The 15,161-nt window shown below is 50.9% G+C and overlaps 1 protein-coding gene across 1 annotated transcript; it reads right to left on the bottom strand.

Annotated features, from left to right (window-relative positions):
* Nucleotides 1-5,649: 5,649 nt before the first annotated feature.
* VSIG8 (V-set and immunoglobulin domain containing 8) lies at nt 5,650-14,924 on the bottom strand. The gene is made up of 8 exons (XM_039839933.1): nt 14,876-14,924; nt 14,683-14,730; nt 11,305-11,480; nt 10,691-10,892; nt 10,342-10,563; nt 9,434-9,556; nt 8,921-9,122; nt 5,650-8,058 (listed from the first exon to the last, which is right to left on the bottom strand). Exons 1-8 carry the CDS (start codon nt 14,922-14,924, stop codon nt 7,788-7,790), a joined length of 1,293 nt encoding a protein of 430 aa, XP_039695867.1. The 3' UTR covers nt 5,650-7,787.
* Nucleotides 14,925-15,161: the final 237 nt, after the last annotated feature.

Genomic DNA, 15,161 nt, shown 5'->3' with positions numbered 1-15,161 from the left:
ACACCGAGGATGGAACACCACCTTCACACTCACCCCAGCCCTCACTGGGGACCATTCCAGCTGACACAAACACCTTAACTCCCCTCTTTCCCAGCCCCACCCTTGGGAGGCCTTATGATGGAGATGACTCAGCAATTAGCAGCCCCATTCCAGACAGGCCTAGCTCTTACCTGACAAGCTCATCATGCCCTTTGCCCCTTTGTAAAGAAACACCTCTCAGCCTAGAATATATCCCTTTATTCATTTTATTTTCCAAGCAAAGCTCAGAAGCCCAGCCCCAGGCATACCTCCTCCCAGAAGCCTTCTCTTAGGTGATCTCATAGCAACTACTCACCCAGCCTTGCATGAAGCTGAATCAACAGTCGTGTGCATTAGTCTAATTTTTCCAAATGAGGTTAATGGTCTCCCTAGGGAGTCTGGGAGCTCCTGGAAGGGCCAGGTTTAATAGCCATCTTACCACCAACACACAGTAAGCACGTCGCCAAACCACACTTGTTAACTGAGTGGTCAATGCAGAGGGTGGGGAGACATGCAGGTAGACAATACGTGACCATTCTTCAGACATCTCCACCGTGGAAGCCAAGAGTCTCACATTGGGAGATTCTATATCTGAATACCCCTCTTCCGGGGAGCATAATCAGTCGGCTGGGCTCAGACAAACTTCTGGTTCTCTTAGGGACCTCTTGGCCACCCATAAGGAGATAGGCTGCTCCTCACTAACTTCCTACCTCTTCAGGTGACCTGAGGTTAACTCCCCCTGCTACAGTTTGTCTGTCTTCTCCCATCCTCTTCAATTCTTTGAAGCAATAGTTATTGAGTGCCTGCTATATGCCTGGCATATTTTGGAGCTCAGGTACATGAGTGAGTAAAACCAAGATCCTTCGCTCTTGTGGGGCTTACAGTGCTGGGGTGTAGGGGTGTCAATTAATAATCATAACATATAAATTACATAGCATGTTAGAATATGTGCTGTTCAGTAAAGGAAAATAGAAGGGGATAAAGGCAATGAGGCGTGCAGGCAGAAGGGCATTTCAATCTTAGATAAGACCTCTGTAAGGGGGAGATAGTTGAGCAAAGACTTGAAAGAGGTAAGTATTTAGTCATTGAGAAATCTGAAAGAAAGCTATTCTAGGCAAAGAGAACAGCCAGAACAAAGGCCTTAAGAAGTTCGAGAAACAGCTAGGAGTCAATGTGGCTTGAGTGGAGAAAGTCAGGGGGAGAAGGATAGAAGGTTAAGTCACCGAGGTAACATGTAAGGCCTAGAAGACCAGTGTAAGGAATTTGATCTTGGCTCTGAGTAAAATGGGAAGCCATTTCAGGGTTTTGAGCAGAAGAATGATTTAAGTATCACTCTGGCTTCTCCACTGAGAATAAAGTAGAGGTGGGCAAGAGGGGAAGCTGGAAGATCAGCTAGGACACTTGCTATAACCCAGGCAAGAGGTGATAGGGGCTGGGAGGCAGGAAATAACTGTGTGGGAGGGGAGGATGGACCAATTCTGCGTCTACTCTGAAGGTAGAACCAATAGGACTTCCTGACAGGCTGGATGTAGTAGGGGGTGTGGTGAGAGAAAGAAACTAAGAAAGGACAGAGTTGCCATCAACTGAAATAGGGAGACAGTGGGTGATACAGGTTTAGGGAGGATCAGGGGCAGTATCTGCGTCTTGCTAAGTTTGGGGTGTCTGTTAAATAGGATAACTAACTGTGGAATATAAGACAGAAGTCTGGCCTGGTGTATGAATTTCGGTGTTGTTGGCTTATCGATTTAAGTGGATGGATAGAGAGGTGGGGGAGCCAGGAGGAAGGTTGTTCCCATCCCCTTTCCTCACTTTCTCCAATTGTGTGCTACATTCCTGGAAAGGCTGATGGGTGTTGAAAGGAAGGAATCCAATTTCCCCACAAGGACATTATAATAGCAGGTTAGGCTCTTGACCAAGAACCTGTTGCTCAATATTTTAATGGTGGTGATCACAAAGATGGCAATTCCTTGAGTCCTCAGTAAACTGAATAAGAAGCCTGCATGCTGTGCAGGGAAGAGCTTCCTAAAGAGCCTGTTGTCAAAGGAACAGGGCACTGCGACCTGTGGAGCAGAGCCCTGCCTGATATGGACCCCTGCCCTGGGCCGGAAGGCCAGGGGCACCAGTGGGATCTTTCATGGGTCCTGTCTGACCCTGCTCATTGGCTACCAGGCCCTCTTAGGAAGGGCAGTTTTCACACTCACTTTTGAAAAGGATTTGCGGGAATATGTGTGGCTTTTTACATCACGTGCCCCTGAAGTAATCGCAAGCTTTGGTTACTGTCAGCACCCTAAGTTTACAGGGCAGTCTCTAGAGTAATCTTTATCCATCACACTAATTTGAGGAGAGGTAAGCTTAGGGAGAGATTCAGAGCTCCTGAATGGAGTAGCTGTTGATAAAGGAGGTGCCCTCGGCAGAAGCCTAGTCTGATGGAGGCAGGAGGCTAGCAGGATGACATTCCCAGAACAGGGCAAAGATAACAGAATAATCACCATTCCTCCTTATCTGAGAGCAGGGTAGAGACTGGGATGGTAGAATAGGATATGGCCAGTCTGTCTTTGTGAAGAATCTATGCAGGCCAAGAAAGAGGATGAGAGAGAGCGAGAGACAGAGACAGTTACAGGCAAAGTGAACAGCGTTGGCAAAGGGGCTGGGGCTGATCTGGGATTGGAGCTGAATCCCAGTGTTTGGAGAGTCATGGAGCCAGTTCATGAAAGTCACGGCAAGAAGGAGCCACAAGGCTTAGAGTGGCATCCAGGCAGGAGAAAGCATAGGGACTAAGATCAGGGGGTATCTGTGGAGACCGACAGGAGGACACAGGGAAGAAGTGGGGCCTGTAGTGGTCTGAAATTAAATTCCAAGACTGAGCGAATTCTCCCAAAAATGTATGTGCCCCTTGCTGGAAGGGTCCCTCTTCAGCTTTGGGAGAGATATGTGGAGACACTTTAGAAAGGACTGTCAAGGTCAGTGCTCCAGGGGACACCACAGTAGGCACTGGGCCCAGAGGGCAGTAGCAGGGGCCTGACTGCCAGGAACTGAGAGTGAATACACAAGAAAAGGCACTGGAGGTGAAGCCCTGGTCCAGGGAGGTGGCCCTGAGAATTCTAGCAGCTTGTCCCCAGCTAGGCTTGACTCAGGGACCCTGCCAAACTTGCGCTTCAGGTGCTTCCTGTTTTTATTAATATCACTATTAGTAATGAGAATTGCTGTCAATATTAGCACATGCATGTGGATTCCAGAACTCCGAGGCAAGGCCTGGTTCTCCTCTTGCTTCTCTATTTGTTTTCTGGGCTCCTTGTCTCTTCCCCCAGATGGTGAGCCACCTTTAAATCCAATCCCAAGGCTTTGTTCTTCTCCCTCCATCCCCTCTCTCTATGGACCTCTCTTTGCCTCAGCCTCTATCCTGAACTCTGTGTGTTGGACCTTGCCTCCAGAACTGTACTCTTATAAAGATGAAATTATATTTTGAGAACTGGAGGCTTGAGGATCAACCACTTACAGAGCCCATACATGTACCAGGTTCTGTAACAAGCACTTCACCCAAAATAGTCCTAAAACTATTCCATTTTACAGATGAAGAAATCAAGACTTTGGAAGCTTATGAAATAAATATGAACTCAGATCTTTCTGATTCCAAAACTGTGTTCTTTTCCTTTGCATATGTGATCATAACTAACTCACAAATATTCATTACAAATTTTCTTCCTCCCTCTTTTCCTCTTTCTCCCCCAGACACCCACATGGGCCCACCACCACGTCAAAATCAGCCTCTATAAAATAAGCTTGGTTGTTTTGCCCCATCTTCCTCTACTCTACTTCCTGCCTTGTCAAGGGCTTTAGTCTCTTCCCTCACGTTCAGTGTCCCATCCTTCCTGTACTTCCAAAATGCATCCAAGGAGCCTGCTGAGGGCATTGGCTAGAGAGGGGTGCTAGAAGGTTATCTTTTCTACTACCCACTGGCAGGCACAGTAACCATGCCCAAGTTCTTCCAGGTTTCCAAAGCAGTCATTTGTCTCCCCTTGCCTGCATGGTGCATGTCTTTCTACATTCTCCTCCTTTAGCACTTTCTTCCTAATCTAACTACAAGGAACTGAATGGAATCACCAGAAATGAAATGATTACTCCAGATACACTGGTTGGGTGCAATATAAACTCCAGAGCAAAAGTGTCCCAGGCTCTCACCAGGAGGCTCCCCTGGGAAGCACATGGAACAGGGCTAAAGTTCAGATCCAGTTCCTGGCCTCCAGATCAGTGACTAGGTAATTCTTTTGAGAACCTTTGTTTCCTGTGAGGCAGGAAAAAATATTCATCCCTCCCCAGACTCACCCCAGTCTGACTTGGGCCTAGAGTAACTGCAATGTAATTGAGCAGAATGCATGCTAATAGTTACTCTAATAGAAGCACATAAAAGGAAAGTCACTGGAACTTCTTACTACTCATGGTCTTGAGAAATTAGGGCTTAAGAGAAGATGACTAGAGGATGACTTCCTAAGACCTGAGGAAGAGACCAGATAAGGAACTGAGGAAGGACTCAGAATGTCTCTTGAATACACTTCCCAGGGCCAAATGCCAAGTTAGGTTTCTGGTGGTTACCAAGGACATGTAAATTATCTAAATAATTTTTCAGTGACTGTAGGAACCAGAATTCAGCTCCTATAAGGCTGGGGAGAGACACAAAAGGCAAAACTGGAAAGAAAAATGATGACAACTGACTTTGTGTTGTTTGTGTCTCTATGGAAAAACAGCAAAATCAGGACTGTATTTGACAACCCCTCTCCTGTCGCAGCATGTGTGTGCACAGCCTTCTGCTGGCCTGGTGACATGGTCTTAGTTTTGCAAGCCAGTTGTTAAATACAGCCATTATTAAAAATTCAATTATAAAAAAATTAAATTATATAAATTTACGGTTATGTTATATAAAAACAAAAAACATCAGCACTCAAAACACATCACTCCCTAATTATCTTACTGTCTCAGCTCTTGAGGTTCTTGACCTTAAAGGTATCTGCACCGTGGAAATACTCTACAATGGGTGCCACCGCTCATTCTCCCAACTCCACACCAAGGACATCATGTCAGTAGCTTACAATCAGCCATGGTGGGAGAACTTACATCACAGAAATGGCAAATGCTAGGTTCCCCTGCCTCCTACCCACCCCTGCCCCGCACTCAAAGCCACTGTGAAACATTCACCAGCACCAGCATTCCCCTCCAACTCTGCCAAGGTTTCATGCAGGAGAAATAACAAAACACCAAGGAGTCCCTGGAGCAAAATCCTAGGAGAAAAAGCTTCTCTCCCTCCTCATCTAGCAGAGGTGACTGTGGTGATGGTGACTGCCATCCAGCTTGGGATGGGGGCACTTCCTTGGCTTCCCTGGTGAGTCACCCTAACAAGAAGTTCTTTCCAGCATCTCTAAAATCTCTTACTGTTTTTTAATGAGCTTTTCTTGCCACAGCCTCGCTTTAAAACCTAACTTGGCATTTGGCCCTGGGAAATGTGTTCAAGAGACATTCAGAGTCCTTCCTCAGTTCCTTATCTAGTCTCTTCTCCAGGTCTTAGGAAGTCATCCTCTAGTCATCTTCTCTTAAGCCCCAATTTCTCAAGACCATGAGTGGTATGGAGTCCCAGTGACTTTAAATGAAGTGCTGTGTGAGCATGGCTCCCTGGTTCCTGGAATGCGGAAGGTGATGTCATTCAACACAACCTGTATATAGGGCCAGCAGGCTGCCTCCAAACTGGGAGAGCCCTCCCCAAGTCATCCAATTCAGTTCCCTGCCTTGGGGCAAAGGAGTGCCAGGCCCAGTGTCCTATTAAAGATCTACCTAACAAGTCATCTTATAGGTGCTTATAAATGTGTGCAAATAAATGAAGGGATGGATGGTTTCTGCAATTCTCTCCTCCCCCTCACTATTTAATCCCTCACTGCCTGTATCCCCACCCATCCCTAAGAACTCCCTACTTCCTCACCTCATACCCAAGACATTTGTCCCTGGCTCCTTCTGTCCCACCACTGACTACATTTTTCCCCCAGTTCTATCAAAGCAGAGCCAGCAATGCTATCACCATTTTGCAAATACCCAAGCCAATTGGAAATGGCTTCCTAGTTATTTATAACCAAGCAGGGTTTCCAGCCTTCCTCGGTTAAGAAACTTGAAGCCCAGGTACTTTGAGGTCCACCTATACCCCATACTTCATGTGGCCCCAGGGTAGAAGCAGGAAAATTAGGAATCCCAGCTTCTCCTCAAGGGAAAAAGAGACGAAGAAAGAAGGAAGTGCTTGGGCTCTCGCCAGGCAGGTGGCTGGGCAGAGGTAGGTAAAACGACATGAACCCGAAGTATCATGCTCTTCAGAAGACCCTCAATCCCTAGGCCAGACAGGGATTGCAGTTGTGTGCCTGTTACAGCCATCCTGTATGGAATACAACCACTTGGTGCACTAGAGGCAGCGGAATTGGAAATGTGATATTTAGGGCTCCCTAAGAGTAGAACTTGGACCAAAGGATAAAAGCTCTATGAGGACCAAAATTGAATTCAATAAGAGGAGCATATGTCTAATAGTCAGAGGCCGAATGGACTGCATTGGGAGGTAGGACGATTGCATTTCTGGAGGTATTCAAGAAAAGGTTAAAATAGCCTTTGCCAGGAATGTTATGGAAAGAATTCAAATATCAGAGAAACAGCCTGATGTCTTAGAGTCAAACATGCCCGATCAAAACCTGAATTATTACCTGCGTAGGCTTGGTCAACATACCTAATCCCTCTGAGCCTCAGTTTCTTCACCCATGTAATGAGATAGCACACAGCCTCATAGAACTTAAAGTAAGGATTAAATAAGACTAAACATCAGAAAGCACCTAGCACTTAGAGGGTGCCCAATAAATGTCAATCCCCTTTCCATTAATAGGGGAACTAGATTAGATGACCTTGAAGGTCTTTCTACCCCCAGAATATGAGTCTGAAACCCTTCCTGGCTGTTGAGAAGGAACGCATGCATCTGGGAGAGATAAGGAGGTCAGGGTTGAGTAGATGAGGGCAGAAGAAAGGATGCTAAAACGGTCTGGGATGTTCAGAGGGGTCATCCCTGCCAGTCCTTAATTTGCCCCCTCAGGCCTTCTGGAATAAAAGAGGGAAAAAAAATTCTGGGTTTAAGATCCAATCGTAGGGGTTCCAGTTTCCCCATCTGTGTAATGAAAGAGTAGGATTACACGGCCCCTTCCAGCTCTGACTGCTATCCATCTAAGGAAGAAATGTGGCAGGAACGATGGGAGACAACAGAGAGCAGCGTTCTTCATCCCCGAGCAGAGTCTCCCCCGCAACCCCACACCCAACTCTCCGTGGAACCACAGCCACCTGTCTCGGGTCTTACAGTTTATTGTGCTAACACTTCCGCCTCAGAGCTCAGATCTCACACACAGAACAGTTCAGTCCGCAACCCTACCCGCCCCAGGCCCGGGGCCCTCTGCCTTGGCTGGGGACACCGGGCTTATGGCCTCACCAGCTCTCCGACACGTCCTCCTCGCTCTCCTGGAGCCTCGGGGCCCAGGGAAGGCGAAGAAGGCTCCGGGTAGCCTTTCTCTGCCCGCCCCCGCCCCCTCCCATTTTGGGGAGAAGGCTCTGCCTCTTCACTCATTTTCCAAGGGAAATGCTGTCAGCCCACAGCCTTCCGGCAGCCTGGGGCAGGCAGGGTGGGCGCAGTCCGAGCGTGTCCCCGGCCATGTGCAAAGAGCCCGCACCCCCCTCCGGCCCGGGCGCAGCCCGGCGGGCACGCGTGCTCACACCAACAACCCGTCCTTGCCCGGCAGCGACCCCTGAGTGCAGTCAGCGGGCTCGGCGCTCGTGACCTTGACGTAGACCGGGGAGGAGCCCGCTTCGCAGGCGGCCGAGGTGCGGGGCGCCAGGGCCACGTCCTCGGGGCCGCCGCTGGGCGGAGACGCGTACTTGCGGCGCAGGGAGCGGCTGACGGTCTGTGTCGGGTACCCCAGCAGGTGGGTGACGCGGCTGCCGCGCCCGCTGGCCTTATACCCCGGCGCCATGGCGTCCTCTCTGTGGAGACAACAGGCGGGCGTGTGAGCCGGCTCCTCGGCGTCACTGAGTGGGCCCGACCTGGCAGAGCCGGGACTCTTGGCCACCTCTCGGCTCCTTCTCCCGGCGCCTCCCTGTCCCGGCCCCTCGCCTTGCTCGCTCAGCCTCCACCTATTCTCTTCTCTGCCTTTTCCTGGGCCGGAGACCCCCCAGCGGTCCCGGGTCATCTCATCCTCTAGACAGGGCTTGTCCACACGTGTCCGGACAGCCCACGGCCAGCAGCCCCATCTAGGCGCTCTCCAGTCCCCTTCTGGTTTTTTCCCAGAACCACTGGCTTTAATAGGAAGGCAACCTTGAGGATCCAGGAGCTGCTTTCCTGGTCCTTGTTTCCTTAACTAACCCTGACCTTGCCCTCTCTCCTTCTCTTATCCTCGCCTCCTGCCCCTCGATCTTCATCCTTTCCTCCATCCCCAGGGCACTGCAGTCATCAGCACTACTAGTCTTGTTCTATTTTTATTTCTAGTTTGTTTCTAATAAGTTATTAGCACTATTCTTATTAACTCTTAAATATATCCAGAGTTTTCTCCGCGCAATACAAGGGAAAGGTGGAAAATTACAGGTCCTGCTCTTCAGGAGCTTACAGTCTAGACAAGTCAGAGAGGGGTGCACAGACGGATGGGAGATGGGAGCAGGGGAGCAGAGCTGAAGACTGGGCATGGGAAGGGAGAGAGAGAAAAGCCATGCGACGAGTGGCAAGTCGACATGCTGCGATCCCAGCACTCCCAGCGATGGTGAGCAGGTTTGGGGTGGCAGGTGGGGGTGAGGAGGGGCAGGGCACCGGTTGCCTGTCTCACAGCAGTATGCAGCATGCAACAGATTTTACCTGATCTCATTAGCCAAGTCGCCACAGGCCCCTCCGCTGACCCCGCCGCCGTTGCTGTAGCCAAAGGCACTGCGGGTACCACAGCCAGCCCCAGCTCCCCCGCAGCAGCAGCAGATGAGCCCCCAGATGCCCACCAGCAGGCAGCACAGTGCGAGCAAAGAGCCCAGCACTGCACCGATGATCATGCCTACACGCCGGGAGTCTGTAAAGGAAAGGAGAGACCAGTCAGGCTTCTGAAGCCTGGAAGGTGCCTGGCTAACCAGGAGGTGCCAGGGCAGAGCATCTGTGGGAAAGGGAGGCTCAGGGCCCTGGGTCAACCAGTAGGGAAGACATGGGGAGATGCAAGTTAACCCTTTATGTTTGCATATTACTCCCAGGGCTTTCCAGCTGCCCTAGGCAGAGACCTATGCTTAATGCAAAGGGTGGGCAAAGCTAGCTGGGCTCCAAAACACAGCCCAGTTTCCTCCAGTCCCATCCGCCCCACTACAGGGCCCCCAGGGCCACTGCACCTACCTGAGACCTTCACCTCCACCACACATACACTGTAGCCCACATGATTGGCCACTGTGCACTGATACAGCCCATCATCCTCACGGGAGACGTCCTTCAACATCAGGTCGCCATTGTTCAACAGACCTGAACGTAAAGGAGCAGCTGTAGTAAGACAAAGGGACCTGGTGTCTGAGAGCAGCACCCCCAGCCTCTGCCACTGTGAGGTAGGGGATAAAAGGAGGGACTGTGTGTGCACATATACACCCAGGTCCACCATATTCCAGATGAGTCATCTTTCCCCTGCTGAAACAGGCAAGGAAGGACACCTCTGCCAGTAACAGGTCAGAGACACCATTAATTTACTCTGTGACCTTAGGGAAATATACACCTCTCTGAGTCTTGGTCTCCTCCTTTGTACAGTGAAGATTGGGTTAGACTAGAGGAATTCTAAGGCTCCTTCCAGCTCTGATCATCTTCGTTGGATTGTGAGTACTAGCCAGTTTCTCTGTGTGCTGGTAGCTTTGCATACCTTACACCATTTAATTCTCACAGGCCCCTGGAAGTTAAACATTATATTCCCATTTCCTACATGGTGAAACATGATGAAACAAGACACAGAGAGGCTAAGCCACTAGCCTAAGTCTTGCAGTCAGTCAGGGGTCCAGCTAGGATTCAAGCTCAAACTGTCTGTCTCAGACTGTGCTCTTTCCAAATTAACCATGCTGCTTTTGGTTGGCCCCCACCCCCACCACCACTTTTTGTCTCTTCTTCTCCCCACAATAGCAGCTTCTGAAACAGGCTCAGAGGAGGCATCTCCCACAGGGATTCCAGGTTTGACATGGAGCCACAAATAAACTAGAGAAGCCCCAGCAGGTCCCAAAGTCCTGATTTTCTGTTCATTTCGCCTCCCTCTTTTGGGGCCCCCTCACCTTGATTTATGGAGCTGTGGAAGGACTCCTGGTAGGTGAGCTCAGAGTGGAAGCTTTGCTGGGAATGGTAGGACCCAGCACGGTAGGGGTGGGCATTCCCGCTGATCTTGGCCCACTTGTAGGAGAGAGGCGGGGTGCCCCCATTAGCAAAGCACTTCAGTACTACATCATTGCCATGTGCCATGTGGCCCTCAGACCAGCATACAGGCACTGCAGGTCGAGCTGCAGGAAAGCAGGCAATTGTGAGTGTGGCGCAGCCAAGAAGCAGAGCCAGGCTCAGAGTGGCCAAGCTACCCTAAGCCAGGCTCTGCAGTCTGTGGAAAGGGAGCCCGGAAGAGACTGGCCATACCTTGAACAGTGACAACGACCTTCCGGGTGGCCATGGTGGTCTTCTTTACTCGGCACTCGTAAGTAGCTGTGTCAGATACCTGCAGGTTCATGAGGTTGATGGAGGCGTCATACTGGCTGGGGTCTGAGGCTGCAAAGCGGACCCTCTGCTGCAAATGGGGGAGGTTGCCATGGTTGATCCTCTTGTCCTGGTAACTCAGGAACTGTGAAGAAGAGAAGAAAACAAAGGGGATGAGACAGGCAGAGCCAAGGAGGGCCATGTGGATTGGCTGCCTTGGGCAATTCATTCAACTTCTCTGAGACTCATTTTTCTCAGCTGAAAATGGAAATAATGATGCTTGGTCCTCTGACTTCCTACAAAATGGGTGGGGCCAGGTAAAATCTAGTACTTTGCAAACTGTAAGTTCAGGCTGAGAACTTCTTAAAGCCAGGTACCATACCCTTTGGAGTGATTGCAGAGCTATCATTCCTGTTGTCCCATTCCACGAGAGGCCTTAGGGGAAGTTCAGGTCTTAGTTTCCTTATCTGCCCTCCTTATCCCCTCAGAGTGTTGGCTGCCCATCAGGTAGACACCATGGAGTGTTAGGTAAGGGGAACAATGTTCCTGGCACTCACCACATTCTCCCGATGTGAAGGGTCTGAATTGACCTGCATCCACTCGATGTCCAGCCCACTGGGACCATAGTCCTCAGGATCCAGGATGTAGGGGCAACCCAGTTTCACACTGTCACCTTCTGCCAGGTACAGGACCTCCTGGCCATCCCCGTTGATCCGCACAGCAGACAGCAGTGCTAAGGGAAAGGCAGGACAGGTGAGGTGGAGTAGAACCAGAGCTCGGGTAGTAGGCTTCAGCCTCTCCCTCCACCATTCTCTGTCAGCAGCAACCCAGACTCTGTGGGGGTTCCACAGGGAGCAGGGACTGCTCTGAGTGTGTGTCTGCATGTGTGCATGAAGCGGTATATGCATGTCTGTGCGCACTTGTGTATGTATGTCTATATTCTATAATATATAAAACTACATCTGAATCTTGTTTGTATATATACAGCTGTTAGGTATGCTTGTATGTATGCATGATTGTGTGTGCATGTATAAGTATGTACATATGTGAACATGAGTGTTTATGAGCATTTGTGGCTATTTGTATGTATATGCATGCCATGACCAGGTAGAATGTCTGCTTTTATATTTAAATGATTGTGTGTGTGTTTGTGCACATGAAGCACACAGAGCTGTTAATGCTCTGATGGAGGAGCCTGGCTCATTAAAAGCTGCCTGTCTGGCTAAGTGAGGTGCTCCTATCTGGAGGCAGGAGAATAGACACCATGGTCTCTGGGATCCCTTCCCAGCCCAAGGAGCAGAAGATTACAGGTGTCTGTGTGTCTTGTGTATGACAGTGAATGTCTGTGGCTGCATGCCTGTGCATGTCAGCGTGTGTGTGTGACCAGGCTGTGTTCGTGTGTGAGTGAATAATGGTGCGTGCCTGGGACTGTGGCTGCAAGCATCTATCTGTAGAATAGCATGAGCTTTGTGTGATGACATGTGGCAGTGTGCACTTCGTGCCCTGCCTTGGTGTGATTGTATGGCTCAGGTACAGCCACCCCCACATGCTCGCTCCAATTGGGGCCCCTCTCGCTGTTGCCAGCCCGCTCCACTGAGTCAGCCTGGGTGAGGAGCCGGCATCTGGAAGCTCAGCATTGAGTTCCTCTACCTCTCTACTCTGAAGCCCCAGGCAAGCACTAGCCCCAATCAGTTGTACCCAGAGAGGAATAGAAGGTGCAGGAGGTGACCAGGGCTCCAACCTTGGCAGGCAGGGCAGGTGGGCTCAGCTTCACAGTCTCCAACACTCCTCCCTCCCCAGATCTCTCCCCAAGCCTGGCTCACTCTCCTGCATTCTTTTTTGAGAGTCAGCAAGTCCTTTGGAGTCTCAAGCCCTGGTCTCAGCAATTCATTCTGCCCTGCCTTCCTCTGGCTCTCTCCTGGGATTACCTTCACACTTAGAGAGTGTCTCAGACACACACTTACATGCCGTCACAGCCAAACACATCAACACATAGACACACTCTTACAAGCCTTCAAAATACAGGCACATACTTATACAAGCCTACCTTCCTACACACAGACACCATCAGATCCATACAGATACACATCTTCACACAAACACAGGTCTGGATTAATCCAGAAGACATGCCCACTGCACACTCCCATGTGCACTTATTCAAGACAAGACATAACTGCAAAAGCTTAGCCTGGTTCTAGAGAGCCAACAGGCACCCTTCCAATACCCTCAATATCTCATGCATCACTGAACGTGCCCCCTCAGAACCCTTGCTGGACTGTCAACCATGTGCTAACCACACTAGGCTCCAGAGAGACTCCAAGCAGGCAGGCTAGCTGCTGGGGCTTTAACGGGACCTGGTGATGCCTCTTCCAGCCCTAGGCCAGGAGAACACCAGCTCATTTCTGAGATAAGGATCCTGATGCTATCTGCCAGATCCTGGGGCTACACAAGGCAAGCCAGGGATGAGCCAGAGCAAAGGCTCTACCCTGAGGACGGGCTCCTGGAAGCAACCCACAGAGAAGAGTCTGGTTACAGTTCATGATAAGTATTCAGAGAAGGGGGCTTGGGAAGGAGGAGCAGGCTGAAAGACCAGTGCCTCCACCCTGCATTAGGCTGGGTGTCTTCCATTGTCTCAGGCCAGAAAGCCTCGCCCTAGCCTTTCAATCTCCCTGAAAGCTTTCTCAACCTCCTCTTAAGGGCTCCGGACTTTCTGCACTCTTTCACTCTCCTGAGGAAGTTCTTCCTTGTGTTTCAACCTGATTCCTCTTGCTGTGGCACTGAAAAAGTGCTCCCAAGGGATGTGAGAGAAGAGAGAGGCTGGAGAGAGGGAAGAATGCCAGAGTGGTAGAAAGATCTGCATGGGAAAACTTGGAGAGAGGGAGGGAAGTCACAGTGGGCTGCAAGGAAAAGGCAGTGGTGACTAATTGTCCCCCAACAAAAGCACTAGGGACTGCACACTGTATTCTCAGCTTGTAAATCCTTTGTGAATTTTCAAGCTGCTTCCAGAGTTCCTAATCTCCCACTGAAGATGAGGGAAGGGGAGGGAAGGAAAGGCTGCGGCACAAGAGGGTATCCGTGCATAAATATACACTGCACACACCCAGGACACATACCACATACATGAAGATGTCCCAGGTCCCCATAGCACAGGTGGAGCTTCCTGCATGGGATCTGCCAGCCCAGCTCTCACCAGAGGGTGTTGCAGACATTCTGCTGGAAACACAATCATTCACACACATACACACACACACATACACACATTCTCACACTAACACATACTAACATACACTCACACTAACACACAAAGGCTAAAAATACTCCCCCTCCCATGAACTCCTCCTCCACTCTCCCTCACCCCCAGTCCAGATCCCAGGGGACTCTGAGAGCCATTTCCAGCAATGTCCACTCAGAGTGGCCCTTGCTGGGACTTGCCCCAACCTGGGCAAGTAGCCAAGACATCCAATCTGAGCCCTGCCCTCAAGGCGTGCCCCAGTGGAGTAAGAGGGCTCTGGGAGTTACTATCCCCACCCTCATCAGCCTCTTCCAGGAGGAAAAATGCCACCCGCAACTCACAACACAGAGGCCTGGAGTGGAGGTCTCAGCCCCGCCTCACACTAGTGGCATCGGCCATGCTGCGAGCAGCCATTTAGGCCACATCGGCCCAAGGCTGGCTCTTCCCTCTTCAGGCAACTCTCTGTCCTGGGCTCTGGCCTGGGGGTGGGAGGAGGGCCCTCTGGCTGGAATAGCGCACACACTGGTGAAAAGGGTTCTTTCAAAGGCTCCTCCTCAGCCCCCACCAGCCTTGCTGCTCACCTGACCACCTGCCCCACCCCCAGTTCCTGCAGCCTGGTGCCCAGTCACAGCACAGGCACGCATATGCCAGCCCCACACAGAGGCACGTTAAAGACTTCTGCTCACAGACACATGCCCTGAACCTTCAGGCATGGCACTCTCCTGGAGAGTCTCCTTGGCAATATCCAAACCTGGGTGGCAGCAGGGCAAGGGTGGGCCACACCCTGCCAGGGCATCTCAGGCTACCTCCGAGGATCCTCTGTGTGCCCCTCACTGCCCCTTACCCTGCCCATCTGTTGTCGTGATGGCATCCCTGCCTGCTGCCCAGCCCCATACCTGGGCTCAGGCACACGAGTAGAAGGTGGAACGCTCCTCGAACTCCCATGTCTCTAGGCTCCACGTTTCCTCCTCCTGGGTTGGGTATCCCTGGGCCGACAGTGGTGGGTGTGTGGGGATGGGTGGAGGGATGGGGAGCTGAAGGCCCAGACACTGCTTGGGGTGGCAGGAAGTTGCAATGAGTGCCTGGCCGGGGAGCGGAGTTATTTCTATGGGAGGGAGGGAGCCTGGCCCCTGCCTTAGGGAGGAGTCCCAAAAACTCTAATTAGCAAGGTGACAGAGTGAC

Source organism: Pteropus medius, unplaced genomic scaffold (genome assembly GCF_902729225.1).
Source record: "Pteropus medius unplaced genomic scaffold, Ma_sr-lr_union100, whole genome shotgun sequence".
NCBI classification, from domain to species: Eukaryota; Metazoa; Chordata; class Mammalia; order Chiroptera; family Pteropodidae; genus Pteropus; species Pteropus medius.
This window is presented reverse-complemented; position numbering and strand designations above follow the sequence as displayed.

Bases quoted from the DNA above. Each gene is read 5' to 3' on its own strand.
- VSIG8 (XM_039839933.1), bottom strand. From the start codon at position 14,924: ATGGGAGTTCGAGGAGCGTTCCACCTTCTACTCGTGTGCCTGAGCCCA. The intron at 10,564-10,690 runs GTATGGCCAGTC...GCTTTCCTGCAG, and splicing joins GGTCGTTGTCACTGTTCAAG to CTCGACCTGCAGTGCCTGTA. The intron at 9,123-9,433 runs GTAGGTGCAGTG...TTTCCTTTACAG, and splicing joins GGTGGAGGTGAAGGTCTCAG to ACTCCCGGCGTGTAGGCATG.